Source organism: Mchenga conophoros, linkage group LG1 (genome assembly GCF_057382185.1).
Source record: "Mchenga conophoros isolate Kocher_MC1m ecotype Shallow Benthic linkage group LG1, M_conophoros_male_GT1.1, whole genome shotgun sequence".
Classification (NCBI taxonomy): domain Eukaryota; kingdom Metazoa; phylum Chordata; class Actinopteri; order Cichliformes; family Cichlidae; genus Mchenga; species Mchenga conophoros.
The window spans coordinates 32,905,224-32,927,747 of NC_140526.1; the positions used below are offsets into that span (position 1 = coordinate 32,905,224).

Sequence of the window (22,524 nt, forward strand, 5' to 3'; positions counted from 1 at the left end):
AGGTGAAAAATGAATTTGGTCCTTTGTGGAATGAGGCTGTAACATGCTAAAATGTATAACGTGAAGAGAAACACTTTCCACATGCACTGTATTCTTTCTGTGAACTGAATTTAAATAGATAAAAACATTGTTTCTTCATTACCACAAAATCTGTTTTTGCACAACCTCACAAAAATGAAACACTTATGCAGCATGCTCTAGAAGAATGCAGTGAGCCCACTTCACAAAACTGGCTGTTTATCATAAAAAATATCTCCTGAGAAATAAAAATAATTTCATTTGTGGAGCTAAAGCAATTACAAATGTCAGACATACCAGTTTTGCCCTTCTTCCTCTCCCCCTCTATGTAATCTTATGGTAACTGGTCTCAGTTTGTTACGGGTCAATGGGCACATGACGTGAGACAGCTTTCACACAAACTCTGCAGCAGAAAATGTGTGAACACTTTCCCTCAGGCAATAAAAAATAAATGATCACTTGTTTAAAGATGTCCTGGCTCAGAGGAGAATGGAAAGCCAAAGTGAAACTGGAACTTGGGTTCATAATCAAAAGGAAAAGAAAAATGCCATTATAATCAAAACTTTAATAGTGGACTGGTCATGCAACACAGAGCACCTGTATAAAAAAGCCCAAAGCCGACTGTACTTCCTCAGGAGGCTGAGGTCTTTTAACATCTGCAGGAAGCTCCTGAGGATGTTTTACCAGTCGGTGGTTGCTGGAGTACTTTTCTATGCTGTGGTGTGCTGGGGGAGCAGCACAGCAAAGAAGGACTCATCCAGGCTGGAGAAACTGATCAGGAGGGCTAGCTCTGTGGTCGGCATGAAGCTGGACACTCTGGTGACAGTGGCAGAGAAAAGGACATTAAAGAAACTGATGGACATTATGGACAATGCCAGGCATCCTCTGCACACGGCCATTAACAACCAGAAGAGTCTGTTCAGTGACAGGTTGCTTCTCCCAAAGACAAGAACTAACAGACTTAAAAACTCCTTTGTCCCACACGCCATCAGACTGTTTAACTCCTCCCTGGAGGGGAGAGGGAGGGGAAACAGGAGGACAAAGGAGGGGGGAACAACTAAGCTGTAGTGCCTCTTCACCTCACTGTGCAATACCTTTTGTGCAATACTTTTGTAAATAGTCAACGGTGCAATAGACTCAATACTTGAAATGTGCAATTCACTTGTATTTTTATTTTTATTCCTATTTATTCTATTTATCCCCTTCGTATATTTTATTTATATTGTCTCTGTATTTATATATATATATATGTGTGTGTGTGTGTGTGTGTGTGTGTGTGTGTGTGTGTGTGTGTGTGTGTGTGTATTATATATATATATATATATATATATATATATATATATATATATATATATATATAATATTCTGTAACTCTGTAACTTCTGTCGGTGCTGTGCTTTTTTGGAAATCGAATTTCCCAGAGGAACCCACCCGAGGGATTAATAAAGTTCTATCTGATACTTGCTTATCTCTCCCTATTCAACAGTGTAAAAGTTATGTTTAGGCCATTTGTCAAACCATTATGTTTTACCATAACTAAACAGTACTATTAATCATTTATTTTAAAAAGAAATGTCAGTGTTTAAAAGAACCATGACCTAGATACCCATAACCTTTATACCATCAACATATATGGTTATACCTCCTTGGAAAGAAAGGAGTAGTTAAGTCGTCTTCTATTATAATTGAGAGATTAGGATGAAGGTGAAGATGTTTTTAGGAAAGCACTGATTATAACTGTTGAGCTCTCTTTACATTCTTTTTTACATTCTGTAAAAAGGGATAAAAAAAAATTCAAGGGAAAATGAAGATAGCGTCGGACCATTATGATCCACTAGAACAACTCGAATATTTCTTGGAATTAGAGCTGGCAGATTGAACGCATTTTTCTAAAACAACAACAACTACAACAACAACAAAAAATACTCTCTAATTAGGTGTGTTGATGTTGGCAGTAATAGTGGTGATGAATGCTGTCTCAAATGTCAGTCTAATATCCAAAATCCAGAAGTATTTAACTGTGCTAAGCACTGGTGAGTGCAAAAGCTACAGTGCGACTCACATCTATTTCACACTCATTGAACCGTTTAGTGATGGATGGGGACATTGTCATATTTGAAGAGAACATTCCATCTGAAAGATTTAATCATAAGCATCAGGTAATCACCCAGAACAACTCTGCATTGATTTGCAGTTAACATTTCCCCTAAGGCCCCAGGTACACGGGACTAAAGACTATTTGGCGACTGCCTGGTTACCACTGGTTTCAAGGGAAACATTTGCATTCCTTGACCAGCAAGTAGTTGCTTGAGGTTGTTTCCTGTTGCTTGGTGAAATCAGCTGCCTTTGCACCTAAAATCTCCTCGGAATTGTTTTGGTTGCTAACAGATTCCTGTGGTCAGCCATACTTTTACTTGGCCAGGCAACGATTGGCTTCTTCTGGTTGGCATGGCACTTTTTCAAGTTTCACTACTGCTAAGTTAGTCAGCAAGTGTTGGCAGACCAGCTGGTATCGTCCATGCAGGCTATGAGTGAACATGGCAATCTGTTAGCAATCAAAGCAACTGCAAAGAGAATTTTGGTGCAGTACCTTATTTGCAACCAATTTCCCATTGCAAAGGTGGAAAAACTACTCACCAACCCAACAGGGAGTACACATACACAAGTCACTAAATGGTTTCTAGGTCTCTATGAAGCCTAAGGTGGACAAGTTGTCTCAGTAACCAAATCAAAATGCGTCCTTGCAGGATAACAAAGCCACTGGATCCTCTGACAGCAGGTGTCAAAGATGTGGGATTTTTTATAATTGGCTATCCTATTATGTCAATATCACCTTGAAGAAGAAAAACATTTCTTATGATATTTATCAAGCACTGAAAGAAAGATTAAAATGAACCTAGAGGGGCCTTGGTGTCTCATATTTAATTAACTTATTTACCTGTGTCCCATGGCAAAGCATGGTCACACTGAGGCAACCTTGGGTGTGTGTATGTGTGTGTGTGTTTGATGTGTAATATTCTCACTTCTAAAAGCCCATTTTTCCTTTTATCTGCAAGCTGTTCTGTGCATTACGCACACTAGTTGTGTGGCTGTGCATTTACTTTTTCTGTATTTACCACAGCTATCTTCAACATCTAAGGCTGGACTATTGACTACAAAACAGAAGGTTCTTAAAAAAACCAAAACAAATAAAACCAAAGGCTATCCTTGAAAGCATAGTGAGGTTTTCCAGGATTTTCTTTCACTCAAAGTGTTTTTGTAAATGCTCTTCAACAGACTGTCAATTTTAGAAGACCGTGAATGCACCACACACACATCACCAGCAAGAGGGGAGCAGTCCTCCTCGTTAAGCTCAACGTACTGAATCTCCCCTAATTTTGGACAAAGAGCTCAGCCAAGTGTGGTGAAAAATAAAGCCCTGTTTTCACAGCATGTGTATTCTGTTTTTTAAACCACACTTCAATTAATGATCATCTGTTTCACTGTTTTTGAAAAAAAAAAGAAAAAGTAATGGCTTTCATACAGTATACATAACCTGGAAATTAATGGGGTCACTTTTCAGTTTCAGAACTGGATTTGAAATCATTTCACTGTATCTGAGTGTTTCACCTCAATAAATTAATCATTAGGTGAATGAATCAATTATAATCTCAGAAAAGACATTCTAGCTTTCGAGATGAATCGTACAAGCCTGTCTGAATGACTCCTGCACCACAACATGAGCAGCCATATCAGAAGCACTTTGTGAATGAAATGGAGCAATCCCAAAGGCAGTTGTGACTGTAAGCCATTTTGTGCTATTTGTGGGTGTCATAATGACAAGCGGTCTCTTCACTGAATTGTTGTAATTTTTCACACCAACCACGATTGTTTCTGGTGGAGATTTGGTTTAACGGATTTGACATTAAATACATTTTAAAGTGCCAGTGAGAGTAGCGCAGGCTATTGTTAGCGTATTCTTCTGACTCTCTAAGGTTCTGTGAGATCCTTTATTCACCACATTGAGTCAGCAGAGAGAGCAGGAATAGCCTATTGCGCTATTGGTTAAGGAATTCTCAGATTTGACAGCGTGAATCAAATGATTCTGTCAGACAGATGGGATGATTCATATTAGATAAAAGAATCCAAAAGGCTATGTATAATGCAGAAAAAGCACTTCCTTTTAAACAGATCCCCTTCCATCCTCTGACCTCATAAAATAAGCTACAGTACTTTTTAGTTTTGGGGGTTTTTTTTCTCCAGCGCATTCTTGTCAGTTCAGACTTCTTTGAGCTGCTTAGCAATCGCTTTTGTTCGAGTCTTTCTTTACATGTGTTCATGTGCAAATGGGACAAAGACAGCAAAAATGGTGACAAGATGTCTGGTAATAATATATCCATGGAATCTATTGAAAAAAAAAAAGAATTGCAATTTTTATTTGTATTCATGTACAGTATGAACTACAATCTCATGTATCAATAATTGAACATCATCCTCAGGGAAATTAGTTGGACTCCTTACAAGCACAGTCTCTTGTTATTTTTTTCTTTTTTCTTTTTTCTTTTTTGTCATTTTTTTAAACAATCGAAGCACATGTAAAATTATGATCTGATTTTTTTTTCTTTTTTGCAATGTGTTTTTGAAAATTTTTTTTTTTCCTTTTGTAGAAATTTAACCGTGTGATGAATACTCTCTCTGAAAATGAGAGAGAATGTCCCCAACATATAAGTATCCCTCCCCATACATGGACAGTTGGCAGAATAACACACAAGAATTGGAATCACCTTGGCTAAGGATTTTGCACAAAAATCAAGCTCACTCTGCTGGTATTTCAAGTCCAACATTCTGCATTCAGTCCTAAATCCATTCTGGCTTTCAAGGATCTTCAATCTTACACTGTCCAACTAAAGTAAATACCAATACAGAGACATTCCATTCATTCTGAATAACTCACAACCCTCGACCCAAGTATATATATAAAAAAAAATCTGAACCTTGTTTTTTTCACTGTAGCCAGCGTCAACATTGAATCATTAAGCCACCAAAAGCGTTGAAAAGGAATTGAGCACTGAAAAAAAATGAAACAGTGGAAAGGGAAAGAATGGTTCACTCACTGGCATTACCAATCAATAAATTCCAACCCTGACGGGGAACAAGTTACTGATTCTCTCTCATAACCAAGTCTTTAAATGCATATTTTCCGTCATGTTTGTTATTCGCCATCTAACTGCTATTGTAGAAAACAAAAGAATTCATTTAGAGAGAGCGAGAGCGGGAGAGGTTTCTGAATATTCAGCACTCCGTTCCCCTCATACTTCTAGCAGACCTCACAGAGATGAAAGCTAAAAAGGCAAGCGGAACTGCCTGGACAGCTATATTGTCAACTGTTTTTTTTTTTTTTGGTTACATCATGTGACGATTTACACTAAATAACTCAAACGCAGAGACATCATGTGTGGGTCATATCCCGTCCAGAGCCATCTGTAAATATAAGACTACGTTTCATTTTGCCAGTTTTGTCGATGATTAGATGTATTTGTGAAGTGGCCAGTGGGACACATTAAAATATGCTTGTTGCACAGACACCAAAGCGAAAGGCATATCTACCTCCTCTTACTTTCTGTACAAGGTCACTGTTTCCATGGCGACAGGCTGATGGCTAGTTTTTCCTCCTTATTTCTTATCTATTTTTTCACTCCTCTCTCTTCATATCTGCAATATCTCTGTTTGAAGACCCCTCGTGACCATTATAGGTCTGACTCCCTCTACCCAACTGCTGTTCTTCACTTTTCAATTCTACCTTCCCCTTTCCTTAAGCCTTCTCCGTTGAAAGACTAAATGAAAAAGCGGAGCGTAAACAGACTACAGGAGAGACAATGTTTTGATGGTCTATAAATGATGCATCATCAAAGAGAGTGTGTGTGTTTGTTTTCCTCGAAGAAAAAAAGCCGAGTGGGGGTCGCTTCAATATCAAAGGCCTCTACCCCCTGTTAGATGTTGGGTAAAGGGAAAGTGAAAAAGTCTCGTGCTGTTTCCTTATCAGCTTTCCTCTGTTAGCCTGCAAATGAACTGCTGATACAGATTAATGAGCTATAACCCATCTTCCCTTATTTTGTTGCAGGTTCCTAGCTGCTTCACTGACTATGTTAGCTCCGTCTGCTTTAGTCTGACAGGGTCACACTACATTACAAAGCAGCCTCATTTGCCTCTTTATCTGTTCTAACAGATGGACTATCAGCGCCTGAGCTTGTGTGACCCTGGGGTGATGGCAAGGTAATGCGACACTGAGTGGACGTAGATCATTACTGGGTTAACAGGGAGGCTACAGACCACAGCCTTATGCTTCCCGTCATTTTCCTAAGCAATATTCTGCCATCGTGCGGCACATGCCGGTAGATAAAGCGAGACAAATGAGACATGGCGAGGGGTGAGGAACGTGCCCGAGCTACGCGACAGCAAGACAAAGAAGCAAGAGGACATGGAGGAGAAGAAAGTGAGGAGAAAGAAGACAGAGGGTAAAACGGCAACATGGAGAATTCATGGGGGTATGAAGAGGGAGGGGGAGGTGAAGGCGGAAAAAAAAGACAGTCAAGGTAAAGCGTCAAGAGTGTAAAGAAAAAGTAGGAGGAGGAGTGGGAGCAAGACCTTAATCTTAATTAAAGTGAAGGATATATGGCTGTTGTTTAGAAGCCACAGGGGAAATGCACATTTACTCATTTGGCAGCTTTGCTCCTCAGGCACGCTGGCTTCGCTGTGATATCATCCAGAGCCGTGCCATTAAAAGATCTAATTTTGTGTTGAGTGACAGCTAGAATAGCATGGCGAGGAAAAGAAAAAGTCATTTTATGTTTTCACGTTTCATAAACTTCCTTCAAATTGGAACTGGTGTGCTGCACTACTAAATAAATGCTTGTAAATACTTGGGCATTGTCCTTCAATAAACCGTGTTATCAGATAAAATGTAAGTAGTGAATGAAGAGCATTGCATTAGAGTTTAAGGCCAATGGAAATAGTGAATGCTGCATTTGATACCTTTCAGTTTCCGTTTTAGCAAACCATTCTTTCCCTTGTGCAGTATTACACAGAGAGATAGAGAGAGAGAGAGAAATAAAGTGAGCTAAAAAGCTATCACAAATTGTTTTTCTTCATTTAGCCACTAGACATATTTTTAATAAATAATCTTTGTTTTTGTAAAGACACTTTTTAAAGTTTCATATGTCGTCCCTTTGCCAAATGCTGACTAATCGCCATAATTGACATCAACTCTGTGAAGTCAATGGCATTCAATTTCTTTTATCTTTGCGTTTTGGTCCATTGTACTCCAAGTGTGTAACGGCTGATGCTGGACATTTAGTCAAATTTAAAATCAGATTTGGGTCTCTTGTACATTGTCTTTTGAGCAAGCTTGAATCAGTAAAGGTTCCTGTGTGGCTGAGCTGTGTATGGTACTGAGCATAGGAGGATGGTGATAAGAGCTCTTGTAGGTGTTGTAGTGGTTGTAGTGCTCCAGAGGGGGCAGCGATAGGTGTCTCTCCATGGCAGCAACACCTGCCAGCTCTTCTTCAACGGTAATGACCTCCATGGAGGAGGCAGGGCCATCGGGATCCTGCTGGTTGTGTTGCTTCCTCATCTTGTAGAAAATAACCAGCAGAACAGCAGCCATGAGTGTGATGGCCACGAAGCAGCCAATGATAATCTTAGTGGTTTTCATCACCTCATCCAGGGATCCCTCTCCCTCCGGATCAAGAACTGGAATGGTGTAAGTCCGCTCTGTGGTCCTTGTGGAAACAGGAGTACCTTTTGTTGTTGAGGAAGACACCCAGCCAAATGGGGGAAGTGGTGTTTGGCTATCCTCCCCCATCATGTCAGTGGTCTCAACTGTGACTGTGGTAAAATAGGTCACCCCACTGCTGTCCAAAGAAGTGACATTAAGCACAGCGGAGGCAGAAATGTTGCCTGCTGTGTTGCTAACCATACAGGTGTAAGTCCCAGTGTCCTGCATTGTGACGCTAGTAAAGTTCAGCGTCCCATCATTGAGGACAGACAAACGCACTTTGTAGGCCCCGTGAGTCACCAGTGAGCCGTTTGGTGTGAGCCAGCTGATGGAGGTCACCGAGCTTGTACGACATTTAAGCTCTGCACCCATGCCTTCGGTCACATTCAAGTCACTGGGTGGCTCCACAATAACAGGGACATCACACTGAAAGTAGCTGTGGTCCAGTTCTCCAATGTAGCGACCTTTCAACGCTGAGGGAGTATGGCAACGTGCACAGCAGCTGGTATTGGCTGGTACAGTTTCCTTCAGCCACCAGCTGAGCCACAGAATATCACAGTTGCAATTCCAAGGATTGTGATGGAGGTGGACCCGCTCTAAGCGATGTAACGGTGTGAAGAGGTCATGGGGTAGAAATGTAAGATTGTTATGAGCCAGGTTGAGCTCTACCAGTGACTGAAGATCGTCAAAGGAATTCCTCTCAATAGTTTGAATCTGGGCATGCATCATCCACAGCTTCTGGAGGTTCACTAGCCCTGTAAATGAACTGGGCTTTATAACAGAAAGCTGGTTACCTGACATTTCTAGCTCTTCAAGCCTTACCAAAGGTAAGATATTGGGGATCTCTTTGAGATTGCACATTCCCAGGTTCAGGTAGCGGAGATTGCTCAGGTCCTTGAAAGCCCCGTCAGAAATATAGGAGAGACGTTTGAGCTCACCTAGATCCAGCCTTCGAAGCGAGGGGACCCGGTTGAAGGCATAAGATGGTATACTTTCGATGGGGTTGTTTCTTAGCCACAATTCTTTCAGCTTGGACAAGTACTCGAATGCTCCATTGGGGATTGTCGTGAGCCGATTATCAAAGAGCTCCAAGGTGTTGAGGCTGGCCAGCCCATTGAAGGCGCCAATTTCAATGCTGCGGATGTGGTTCTTGCTCAGTTGTAGGATCTCCAGATGGCGCAGATGTTTAAAACTGTCCACCTTGATTACCTGAATGAGGTTATCCTGGAGGTTCAGGTAGCGAGTGTTGGTAGAAATGCCATCTGGAACATCCCTTAGACTGCGGCGCGTGCATATGACTTTGCTGAACTGGTTACTGCATGAGCAGACGGAAGGACAGGTCTGAGCACGAACCAGCCCAGCCACCACCAGGATCTGAAGGGCCAAAAGCAGCACAAAGAGGGGGTTGGATAGTGCCCCCTTCAGCCTACGACCTCTCATTGTCTGGCGCTGGAGGGAAGAGATCATTGTGTTCAGCATTCATAGTTCATCCGCTGTTTGTGTTCTCTGTAACGAGAAGAAGCAAAAAAGAATAACATTAAGTACCAGGAAAAGTAGCCGGCAATACATTGCACATGTTGTTATCATGTATGAAGGCAAACCCAATATCTTTGTATATTTAGACTGTTTGGTCACATGAAATAAATGGCACAAAGGTGGAACTTCAAGCTCTGAGAAATTGTAATAGGCATTTGTTTTTCATTCTTTTTTGGCATTTGGACTGAATTGTTGAATAAATTTATACAGTACATTGTGCAGAGAATAATGAAACAACAAGATCAAGAATTCAAAGCCTAAATTAATTGTCAGTATTACTCATTTGTGTATTGAAACACAAGTATTTTTTTAGCTCCTTAACTCTGGACTGTCCCAGATTTTCAAGCTTCACAGAAGCCGACACATCTACACAGGAGACTGAAAATGGAAAATGAGAACTTAGTATCTGCATCCCATCAGAGCCCGACCTGCAAATTTCTTGTAAGCCCCCTTCTCATTGGCATCATAAGACAGAAATTATTTAATAGAATAAAAAGCCTTAGTCATAAAAATTTCAAAAGAAGTGCAATCCACTGGAGTCATTTTTTTTTTCAGTGGAAGACAAGTCAGTAACACCAAGGCATTATGCTCAGTGAATATGGCACGGCACTGTCAAACACACTATATGAACGACAGTTAAAATTACTTTCTGTCCAAAACACTACTAAAAAAAGGTATGTAAAAAAAATCAATTTCTTCTTGGTTAAAAATGTGCTATAGGTTATATGATACGCAGCAGGTTTCATTTAATTTAATTTTGTTTTTACTCCAAAGCTTGAAAATGATCTTTAAGTAAGGCTTTAAAAAAGTGTTACACAATTACTACTTTTTCCTCATTTAAAGCAGCGTTCCAGCCCTGTTTACATTTTATTATGATCCAATGTATGGCTCAAGAGTGTGAAGAGGTCTTATACTGTCATTAAATAACTATAGCAAAATTTCTTACATCCAAAATCAAATGACTAACAAGAAACTCGTTACTCTGCTATCTTTGATTAGATTAAATTGGATTATATTAATCCAGTCACCCAATAGATCTACTTTAAGAATATGCCTGAGCATGCTGAAGATAAAAATAGACCACAAGATTCATACACATACAGCACAGCACAGCCTGTACCTCCCACTTTTACACTGCAGTGTGGATATGATGTTATTGCAACTCTGCCCCCCAAAGATGGTACCCTACAATAAAGTTGTACATGCAGTATAACAAACCTACCCGACATGTGGAGAAAGTATAGGTTTGGCAACATTGTGTCAACCTCTGCTGTTAAGTGATACACACGTCATCCTTCACTGCACTTAATGGGTTCACCAACAGCAAAGCACTCTTGACTTTTGCAAAAAACATTAACCTTGCCTACTGGTTCCTTAGATTTAAGTATTCTCCTTGTCTCTTCCTGGCTCTTCCAAGTGAAGTTATCTGTTAATCATCTCTTTCCATCAACCCACGAGCAAGGAGAAACAAGTATATTATGACAGGTGTTTTCTAAACTGTAAAAAATTGTTAACTGAGGCGGAAATGTTCTCCGGTGAGGATGAGTGGCTGACTTAATCAGTAGCAATGAGTCTACATGTGGCTTGGTTTTGCACCAGCCAGTCTGTCATGATAGCTGTGATGTAGTGAGGCTGTGGAGAGACGTGCCTCTGCTGGGGAATCAGATCGAATAAGGCCTCCCACTGGCAGGAGCTCATTTTGTTCGGCTGGAATTACAACAACTGCCACCTAAGAGAAGAAAATGTCAGACATGGCAAACACACTAATACTGATTATTTGCTGTCAATAAAACATCACAGTTTGCACTTCCACTTGAATGCTTAAAGAAAAGAGCATGTCATTGCCACTCCTGGAGCAATTGTACTTTTCGGTCACATGCCTTATTCATAAAGCACTTGATCTAAAACCAGTTTTATCAGCACAGGATGTCTCATTCCATGAAGAGATGGGACATATATTGCATAAGGAAAGGAAAACGCTACCAACATCCTTCCTGCCTTTGTTGCTGCAACACTGCATGGATTAATTTCATCTAGGCTCGCTCAACATGTATTCAGACTCACTAAAAGCAGTGGCTGCTTACATCTAAAATCCTGCCAGCAACATAAAAACACACCCACCCTTACTTCTGCAACAGCCGCCACTGGCATTGTGTGTGACACCACAGTGATTTGCCAAATGCATTTGTTATAATGAGTTTGTTGGAAAAGTGCTAGGGTAACATATGTCTCAATCAAGGTGTACACAGCAAGGAGAGCATTTAAATTACAATGTCAGATGATTAGTCTGTCAGTGTTGCACACTTGAAACAACAACATTTTACTCTGACTAGGAAAATGTGTTATAGCGGACATTTCCACACGCTGGGGAAGCAAGCTTGGCACAGATGTCTAGACACTGAATGCTTTCCAGTCAAGAAATTTAGTACTACTTGGAAAAAATAATCTCTTTTGTAGTCTAAATTAGTGAATATGAGAATAAATATGTTAAAAGTTCTCAGCACAAATCAAACTGACGGGAATCTTTGAGGATGAAATGCAACAAGAAACGTTTCATTACGGATCATTTGCATTTGTTGGCAGCTGTTCCCCTCTGAGTTGTAAGGGGGAACTTTGAATTGTTGTGCACATTTGCATTTCCACTTTTCCACAAAAAAAAATTAAAAAATAAAAGCTCACATTCATTAAGCGCTGTGTCGATCTCATGTTTGTCTTAAGATCATCACACTGACTTCCCACAGCTGATTTCACTTTGTGTGTTATTTACACTTTCAGTTTTTCTTTATTAAATGTAATGGTACAATAACTAAAGCCAGCTGAAAGAACAATAAAAAAAACTGTCTTCTATATTATTGCATTATTAACTTACTGCATTAGGGAAGAGTGAGTCAAACCAAAAACGAAGTCACATTGTTCATTAGACAATTACTAATCAGCCATTTGCAGTTGATCTGGTCTATATGAAATTGATAGAGTGGATAAAATATGGAGTGATATGAAATGTGGCAAGTATCTCATTGTGCTGGATAAAAGACGCCCGTGGCCACGGACAGGGCTGTCTGATGAACTGAATATCATCTTCTTAATTCATTCAATGCATTAGTGATTCATTGTATTTGCATACGTTTGTTGCATCTCTTGCTTTTAACATCGTTTGTGCTGCTGTGTAACCTCACAGGCCATCTGGGTCTTGGAAGACCTGAGCATAGACAATGTGCCTTAGACATGGACAAAACAAACAGTGTTTGAAAGTCTCAAACAGTTTGAAAGTGCCATATTATTAAAGTGTTACATTAGCATATGCTTTGTATACAACAACCTGCACCCCATAAGCAACATAACACACATCAGTATGCTAAACAAGGATGATATGGATTTAGAAATTCGGGGGGGTCATTCCACTGCAGGGCAATCTGCCACTGCATGTGACGAATAAACTTTGAACTTGAACTTGAAATTTACATTTTCATAAATATCTTCCACACATTCCAAGGACGAGTAATGATATATCTGTAAAATTTTACTGTTTAAAGTTTTCACCATTTGCACATACAGAAACATTTCTTTGATTTGCAAACCTTACTCAAACAGTGATCAAGAGTGGACTGTTAAAACTACAATGACAATACCTACTGTGACTGTTTTCTCTACATGTATATGAATTATTTGCAGAATTGTAATCTGTTATGATTTATGTTCTTTCTGCAAATTATCTAATAAATTAAACATGTCAAATTTTCTTCAGTAGTCATCCAAAATATTTTGAGTGACAACTGATTAATGAATACTTTGATCATTTAAAACAATACTAACATCTAAAACAAGCTGACCACAGAACATTTGGGTCTGGACAATGTTCTTTACTTTCTAACATGTCATAAATAAAACTGTGAACTGAAAAAAGTGATATTTAGCTTAAATAATAATTAAAACAATGACCCATTTGATAAATGACTGGAATACAGTGTGAAATGTGTGCTAATATCCAGTGAGGCATCCAGTGTTGTGCCTGAAGTGTTCTTATGCTGATCAGACATAAACATTAGTAGCCTATACGTATATGTAAACATCCTGAAAATAATTACTTGTTATGTTGAGTTAGTAATTAGATTTTTGCAAGCGTGACTGTGTTTGTGCCACTACATATTGTCAGTAGGAAGACTACTAGACTTTTAAATCCAACATAATAAAACATTTCTCTCTTTGCTGCAGTGCGTGTGCACGCTGGCATGCATTTTTTGTCCCAGAGGGTATAAGGAGGGGAGGAGGGGGGGCAGCTTTAAAATCTGGCACTGAAGGCCATCATAACCAGCGGCCATCACTGACATGCAGACTGGAAGTGCTTCACTCTCCAGTTTTCGCTTAACCTGAAAGAAAGGCAATTCGCCTTCCTCCATTTTGGCCTCGGTGCTCTCAGTGCTGGTGTTAGGGAAATAAATCTACACATGCTGCCGGGTGCTGCTGACTTATCAGTCATATGCTGTTCTTACAAGAGGAACGGAAATGACGGCTGGTTGTGTCTCAGCACTGAAAGAGAAATGTTTTCTTGAACATTTTTCACTCTATTGGTTTGATCCAATATGTTTTTTGGTATAATTTCTAGCTTGCTTGATGTAGCGATTTTTAAACCTCGTATCTAGGATATGGCCTTGCTGAAGATGTTGCATGTATTGCTTAGCACCACATCTGTCACCCACCACCCTGGCTGGGTCAGTTGTTGACCAAGCAGCTCTTTGCTCTGACTTCCAATCCACTCCTCCCAATACAGTGAAGTCAGAGTCATGAAAACAGAAAGAGCACATTTTGATGTTGATTATTTCTTTACACCCTTTATTCTGGATTACCTTCAAGATCATGAGTAAAATGGCCAGAACAGAACAGGGCAGACACACATCTGAGTTAAGCAAAATGTAAATATATTTGGTGGAACGGGCAGGTGATGGAAGAAACATCCCGGAAAAAAAAACTGCACTCCATGACGATATGAAGCCACAAAATAACATTTTAAAGTAGGTTTGAGGTAATGTGTTTCTGATTGCATGGGATTCACATCATTCACATTGTGTTAGAAGCACATTTAGTTGCAGATTTGCTTTAGACATGAAAAAAAGTAGTAGTAGAAGGTTAAGCTTTGATTTTCTTCCTAGTCTTATGTGGAGATACGAGCACAGGGCGTTAGATGGAATGACTCTATGTAGCCATAGGGTAAAGGATGTTATGATGACTGCAGGAGCACTCTAGACTTATTAAAGTTAAATGTGTTCACACTGACCCCTTTTTCATCCTAAAGCAGCATTGATTGATTGGTTTTGGCCTCTATGGAGAAGAAAAATCAAAACAAGCTTGCAAACACATTGACTTAACACACAAAACCCGAGGAATCTATTAACCTATCCATCTACTGACGTTCAAGGTCACGAGGGCACTACAAATATAGTAATTCATTAACGCAGATACAAAGTTGTAGTACGACTGCATTTTATCATTAGTTTTATTTCTCTTTGGTTTTTTTGGTTCATTATCTGAAAGTGTTAAGATTTAGTTTAAGTCTTTATTTGTGTTAATTTTTATACTTTTTTATACATATTTTTCACAACCTGTTTTAGTCAACAATAATAACCACAATTATAATAATCCACAATGTTGTTGTACATGTACAGTAACAATAAAGGGCTTTTTTTATTCTATTCTATTCTATTCTATTCTATTCTACCCTTGCATAAATGTCACCAGTGTTTTGGTGAATGTAGGTAAAATCTAATCTATAACCATCTAAGCAAGCTTTGATTGCTCCGTGCACAAAATGGAAACGGACAACAATCTCAGTCTCACGAGAGCAAAGGTGGTACAGTTGACCCTCTGACCCAAAGCTTAACCTCTGCCATCCCTTCAGGGGGAGCGGTGCTCCCAGATGGCATCATATTATTGAAAATCATCACGTATTTTTATGACCAGGCTCATTTTCTCCAGTCTGTGATAGAAGAGATTAAATTAAAAGAAAGGCAGAATTGAAACCAATCAAACTGCCATCTGGAATTATAGTTAGACAGACAATCACTGTGGGGACAGAAACATATAGGGACACTTTCCTTTGCCATCAGGCAATGTGTGGTGATATTATTTCTGAAAACAGAACAAAAGAAAATTCTAATTAATCTGTTGTTTCTTGTGAGGAATGTGATAACAGTTATCAGGAAACCAGCCCTTTTTTTCCTATAGACTGATGATTGGTGTATGAGTTCTGGTCTGTCCACAATTTGTTTGCATTAGCATAATTCACTTTGCAACTGCAGTTCTGAAAGTGCCGTAAAATAACTGATATGATGAGATTTTGTATCGCGTGTCAAATTTACCTGTTATAAAAACAAGAAAACACAAACATTAAAATCTGTCAAAAATGTTTTTAAAATTAAAAATGACTAAACTCCCTGAACTCAGTCACACAGTTCTATACTCAATTTTGAGACGGTACACTGGGCTCCTCTGAGTACTCAGAAATTAATCAAGTATAACATGCAACCATTAAAACAAATTTTTCTGTTCAGGAATGCAAGTAAATAACTGTAATTAAGCATCTTAATAATAATAATTATATATATATGTATATATATGCGGTATAAACTTAAAACTGGGTGGTGGTCTAATAAATTTGTTACGTGTTGTATAAGAGGAGTTTTGAAATGTAAATCCTCTGTGTATCAAAGTTACACAAAGATTTAAGATAAAAAATTAAAAGTCTTGCAGCTCATTAGCTCATTCACAGCAATAATCATAAATAGGGATGGGTATCGAAAACCGGTTCTTGTTGAGAACCGGTTCCCACTGTTTCAATTCCTTGGAATCATTTGCCACTTTTAAAAACGATTCCCTTATCGATTCCAGTCGCCCCGAATGACGTCATCACGTTGAGTAGCGTCTTTTACCCAGTAGGAAACACGGCGCCTGAGCGGCACAAACGCTCAAAAGTTTGGTTACACTTTATGAGAAAGGATGACAACAGGGCAACGTGCAATACTTGCAAAGTAGAGATTTCATCAAAGGGAGGAAACACTACGAATATGCAAAAGCATTTGCTCAAAAAACACGCGATTGCTTTCAACGAATGTCGTGTTTTTGATCCGCTCCGGACTAGCGAAGCTCAACCCAGCAGCAGCGGTAGCGTTTCCACGTCCTCTCCCGTTAATACTGCAGGTAACTAATCAATTAGCATTGCATATTATGTTAGCGCGATTTACCTTATTACAAAACCTGCTATTACTGTGCGTTGCATTTAGATAACCATGATGAGAGAGACAGAGTCTGGCTGGCTCAGATGCTGGCAGTTCTCGCTGCAGTCTACCGGTAGCGTCTCCTTTCAGGCCAGGATAGACGAATGTCACCCAGCAGTGTCTAAGTTTGTGGTCAAAGGCTTGCACCCATTTGCCGCAGCAGATGCCCCCGATTTCACTTTGGTAAGTGAATGTGTTTAATTGTAGGCAGGGACATTACTGGATATTCTTGTGTAATTGCTGCAGAATAATTTATGTTAAACTTTGTTATTGCTACAGAAGAATATTTATTTTATTATTTTACATATACATTTTTTTTCCTGGGGACCCTGTGACACCCCATTGAAGAGCCGTAGGCTGTGAATCTCTTAAGATCTCACTGTTGGGTTTGTAAGGCCATGTTACTCCTAAATTTCTATCTTGTTCAAAGAGAAGATATAAAACACAGTTCTAAGCTAATCGACTTTAGTGTTCTCCTTTTAAAAAAAAAAAGAATCGATAAGAGAATCGATAAGGAATTGAATCGTTAAACAGAATCGAAAATGGAATCGGAATCGTTAAAATCTTATCAATACCCATCCCTAATCATAAACATTATTCTAAGCATATGTTAATAATACATGTTTCTAAACAAGAAACAGAAGAAATAGAAATTCTGCATTCATCCAGTTCTCAAAAGCAGCAGGAAGAATTTCACGGTCTGATCCAGGATCACAGACACACATATTTCAGGATGTCAGTGGGGCAGTTTGAACTTGATGGCAGAGTTGGGACCGCATCTAAAGAGGTAGAGAAATTATTTCAGAGACCCAAATGACCCGGAGCAATATCTAGCTGTGTGTCTGAGGTATTTGTGTCTTCAGTAATGGTGCGTGTTTTGAGCTAAGCGCGCACTTGTTGCCAAATGCAGTGGTATGATTGGTTATATGAGTTTATTTGGAACTGACAAATCCAGCTTGGGCCGAAAAAAATAAATGGCGCAAATTGGTCCAGTGAAATCAGTCAGAGTGAATGACTGCATTAAGAACAGTCCGCGTCCAGTGTCTAAAGGCCTTAAGAAAGATTGCTTCTGTGACTGTTGTTAACTGCAGCAGTTATTCATGTAACCACAATGCCTGTTGTGGTTGTTAAACAGTGTCCTGTTATATAGAGTTTTGTATGTGCCTTTCACATCGACTACAGGAGGTATGACAGGGTTTTAGAACTGAAAACAAGTATAAGCCACAGTGGTATTTTTAATTGACATCGGTCCATATGATGATGATAGGACTCCATTATGTCAATAAATGTTATTCAGTGGGCTCACATAACTAACTATACTAACTCAACTAAATAAATGTATACAAAGTAACAAAATGGTAAATGGCCTGTGTTTGTATAGCGCTTTACTTAGTCCCTATGGACCCCAAAGCACTTTACACTACATTCAGTCATCCACCCATTCACACACTGGTGATGGCAAGCTACATTGTAGCCACAGCTGCCCTGGGGCGCACTGACAGAGGAGAGGCTGCCGGACATTGGCGCCACCGGGCCCTCTGACCACCACCAGTAGGCAACGGGTGAAGTGTCTTGCCCAAGGACACAACGACCGAGACTGTCGGAGGCAGGGCTCGAACTGGCAACCTTCCGATTACAAGACGAACTGCCAACTCTTGAGCCACAATCAGTTCAAAAACATGAACCTTGGTTGGGTCACGGCTCTGTCCCTGTCCCTTCTGCAGAAAGGGACAGTTTCAGGTAAGTAGAGGAAGATTGCTAACATGTGCCAAGCAAGAGGGTAAAGAAACACCTTTCAAGTGATAATTCAATCCCTATTCACGTATTACCTTATGCTGCCTCCATTATAATAATTACATGAGCTAAATAATCTGCAGGGACCTCCATGTTCAAATGCACTCTGCCAAGGCTCTGTCTGGTCTCTGCAAAGGGATTAAGACAGGATGCCCTAGGTGGCAGACTGACTGAATATGAGGGCGCTCTTAGTATTCGTGTCACTTGTCTAACCCACCAATCTGCTCCCATGACTGCGCTTCTAAAGAGAGATCTGCAGGACTGGCCAACTGTAGGTGGAAGGGCATCGGGGCAGAGTCGGGGATGATTAAACTAAATGAAAACATGGCACAGTGCAGTATGTTAGTATGACTCAAGCAGTGGTGTCAGTCTTGATACTTGGTTGCACACATATGGATTAACATTCTCACTGGAAAAAAATAGATTTGGTAACCAGAAAACTGTGAAGAAGCAGATTCTCTCCACATGCTGTGCATAAAGGAAGGTAGCAGTCTGTGCTAGGTTGGCTGACTACACACAGCCAGCATTGGTGACTGAATAAGGATCTGCACAAACCTCATATATTCCTTTATTAGTACAGTATGACATAAGATTTCTTTGTGTGAGCAGTGATGTAGTAAGGAGAGAAGTTGTGCTACCAGCAAAAGAATACAGAATGATTTTGTTTCTTCATTTAAAAGAGGAACCATTAAAAAGGTTTCACATTACAGTGATGCTCTTGTTACACTGTATGCATTTCCAAATGTTTTAAGTGAACGCAATTTCTTTTAGGTTTGTAGGCTCAAGGCAGAGGGCCAGGAAACTGTGTTTTAATTATGTAACGCTGTAAAGTGCGAATATTCACAGACATGGATAAAGTTTGCAATTTACCAGAATCCTTGAGATTTCTACCTCACAGTGGGAAATCACTAATATAGTGGTATTCTAATGCCTCTAAAATGCTGCCATTCATTGTTAGTATTGAGAAAGACAACAGTGTTGCATTAAAAATGACACAATAGCGATGTAGCTTCATTGGCCAGTCTTGGCAGGTTGCCACTCCCTCCAAAATGCAGAGTGCTTGAAGGGATTAGTTCACTGAAGTGTCTTCTGTTCAGTCACAGCTCTTTGCCAATGAATTCCGGCCATTCTAGTTTGCAAATTGACTGAATAGCAGAAGTTGCAGGCAGTTCTCTCGGGAGCTTTTGTGTTCACACTGGGGCAAAAGGATAGCGACAACAGATGACACTATACGTGGGCCAGTCTTTTGTTCTTTTGTTTAAGATTGCTTCCCATCAGTGTGCTACTGTCTTTCATTCGAAATCCCTTCCATGGATTCTGGCCTTTGTCTGTGGGTATGTGAGGAGTCATTCACACATCTCTAATAAGCGAAAAGCCGAGACCATTATGTGGTCACAGGTCCCTATCCTGAGGCACAGTTGGTATTGAGATTGGTCTTATTATTGGTCTCACGTTTTTTTGTTCTTTTTTTTTTTAGCAGAAAATGCTAGTTAGAATATATGTGGGCACACAATTACTATTTAGTTTACTTTAATAGTGTATAATTGTAGAATAGTCTTTAAAATCTATGGCTTTGTGTAGAATCACAGCTATTCTGTTAGATTTAAAGATATTTTCATAGAAACACCACTCTTAAAAAAGACGCCCAGATTTGATATAGTTATTTTTGTTTTAATTGATGGAATAAAACATCAATATTACAAAAAAGTAACTGCTCACAGACCCACAAATGCCTAAAACCACTATGTCAAAACAGCAGTAGCAGGACTGAAAAGATGCCACTGAATATATGCCTCTTTTTTTACTCCCTACTAGAGATTATTATCCAAGCCATTCTATAAGCAAGTCTTGCCATCGATCTTGGGAAAGCCTCTGGGCAGTTATTCTGAGCCGACAAAACCAACCTTCTTTTGAAATGAATGGGTCAAAAGCCACAAATGGAGCAAAGCATGCCTAGCACACACACCTAACACGTCTCACTCGCCATGTGTTATATACCAAATATTCCCCTCCAAAACAGCAGTGTATAGATGATGAATATTCCCTGTCTGTCCCTTTGACACATCAGTGACACTCAAGTGGGGTGACTGCCTTGGATTTCAATCCCTGCGCCACCCGAGCATCCACCACCAGCTCTGGATGTGGATAATTACTCACTACTCTCCAAACTTTAATTGTATTCCTTTTCTGCAATTTATAAGTTTCAAGTCTTAGTTGTCCAGCTGAACTGAACTGAATGTATCAAATCATAAGATCTGTTTAAAAATGCTTAAAACATTTACGGATTCTCCCTCAAAATATAACCCTGCAGGTTAGATTTTAGATTTTTAACTACGTACAGCTTCATGAAATCATGGCTTCATTTAGGTTTAGGAATAATACCATGATCCGACACCCCCAAAATAACAGACATATCTTGTAAAACTATTCAGTATTTCAGTATTAAAAAATGCTTTATTCACAATACAACTTATTTTATAAAATATTTTAGCTCATTTTGAATTTGATGACAGTGCAACATCTCAAAAAAGTTCATACGGGGCAAGAAAAGGCTGGACATGTAAGGACATGTAAGGTACTAGAAAGACAGCTGGAGGAATTTTACATTTTGCAGCTAATCAGGTTAGTTGGCAACAAGTCAGTAACATGACTGGGTATAAAAAGAGCATCTTTGATAGGTAATTTCTCAGAAGTAAAGGTGGACAGAAAACTGCATCTACAAATTGTGAACACATTCTTAATAATATTCCATAAAGTTGTGAAGAATTAGCTACAGTACATAATATCAAAATATTCAGAGAATCTGAACAAATCTTTATGTGTAAGAGACAAGGCTGAAAATCGATATTGGATGTCCGTGATCTTTGAGCCCTCAGGCAGAACTGCATTAAAACAGTCATGATTCTGTCATGAAAATCACTACATGGGCTCAGGAACACTTACAGAAATCAATGTTTGTGAACAAAACATGGGCACTGCTTTCTGAGCTAAAGAGGAGAGGGACCATCCGGCTTGTTATCAGTGCTCAGTTCAAAAGCCCACATCTCTGATGGTATATGGGTGCATTTGTCTCTATTAGCTTGGCACCTGGCACATTTGGAAAGGCACCATCAATGCTGAAAGGTATTCACAGATTTCACATAAACATATTTTTCTGGAAATGGAATTGTACATTAAATACTGCAGCTATTACAACAACAGGGCTTCAAAACTGAAGAGCCTGGGTGTTGAACGGCCCTTCTTGCAGTGCCTACCTTTTGCCTACTGAAAACATTTGGCTCATCATAAAACAAAAAATGTAACAAAGAAGACCCAGGACTGCTGAGGAGTCAGAATATCAGACAAGAAAGGGACAATGTTCCTCTCCCCAGTCCAGAAACTGGTCTTGTATTTGTGCCATCAAAATCAAAATGAGCAAATATTTCTCTGAAAATGGTGATTTTTCTCAGTTTAAATTTGATACATTTTCTGTGTTCTATTGCAAATAAAATAAGGGTTTGCATACAGTATGGGAGATTATATGAAAGATTTTCAAATGTCAACCTCTTTTGGAATTTTGACACATGTTCACTACAATAGCGATATGCCTGCTAAACAACTGGATGAGGTTTAATGTTTTGGTGGTTTTAAAAAGAAAGCACTCTGATTTTTGAAGAAGTTCTCTAATAGTGGTTCTCTCTCTCTCTCTGGTTTTTAATGTCTGTTATTATACCTAGATTGCATTTAAATACAATAACATGCATCAGCTATGGATCAAATTTTAAACTACATTTGCATCTTTATGGCTGCAGTGTTTTCATGTTCACTCAACAAACCGTCACACAGTAAGCTTTCATTCAGAGAGAAGAATAAAGAAATCATAGAAACAAACAGAAATAAATTGCTCCTCTTGACGTGCCTTAGCTGACACACAACTCCTGACTAGCATTAATATATAATTTTGAACAGAACTTTGTTAAAAAATTTAAAGAGGATTTAACGGCTTTGATTCAAGAGTGGTGAATTACTTCCGTGTGAGACTTTGGTTGGGCTCAGATCTGCATGCACTCTGGGGGCAGACTCAGGCACTCATTATCATGTTTGGACTCTTAGAAAATGTCCAAGATGAAAGCTACAAGGAAACATATGTACTGTATATTTAATGGGCTTCATCAT

General features: G+C 39.4%; 1 protein-coding gene across 3 annotated transcripts in view; it reads right to left on the bottom strand.

Moving 5' to 3' along the window:
- Positions 1-4,405: 4,405 nt before the first annotated feature.
- lrrc4cb (leucine rich repeat containing 4C, genome duplicate b) overlaps positions 4,406-22,524 on the bottom strand; it is a 46,623-nt gene continuing 28,504 nt past the window's right edge. For all 3 annotated transcript variants that reach the window (XM_085275711.1, XM_085275710.1, XM_085275712.1), the window contains one exon: positions 4,406-9,277. In XM_085275711.1, coding sequence (XP_085131837.1) covers positions 7,364-9,250 — 1,887 coding nt within the window. In that variant the 5' untranslated portion in view covers positions 9,251-9,277 and the 3' untranslated portion in view covers positions 4,406-7,363. The remainder of the gene's footprint in view (positions 9,278-22,524) is intronic.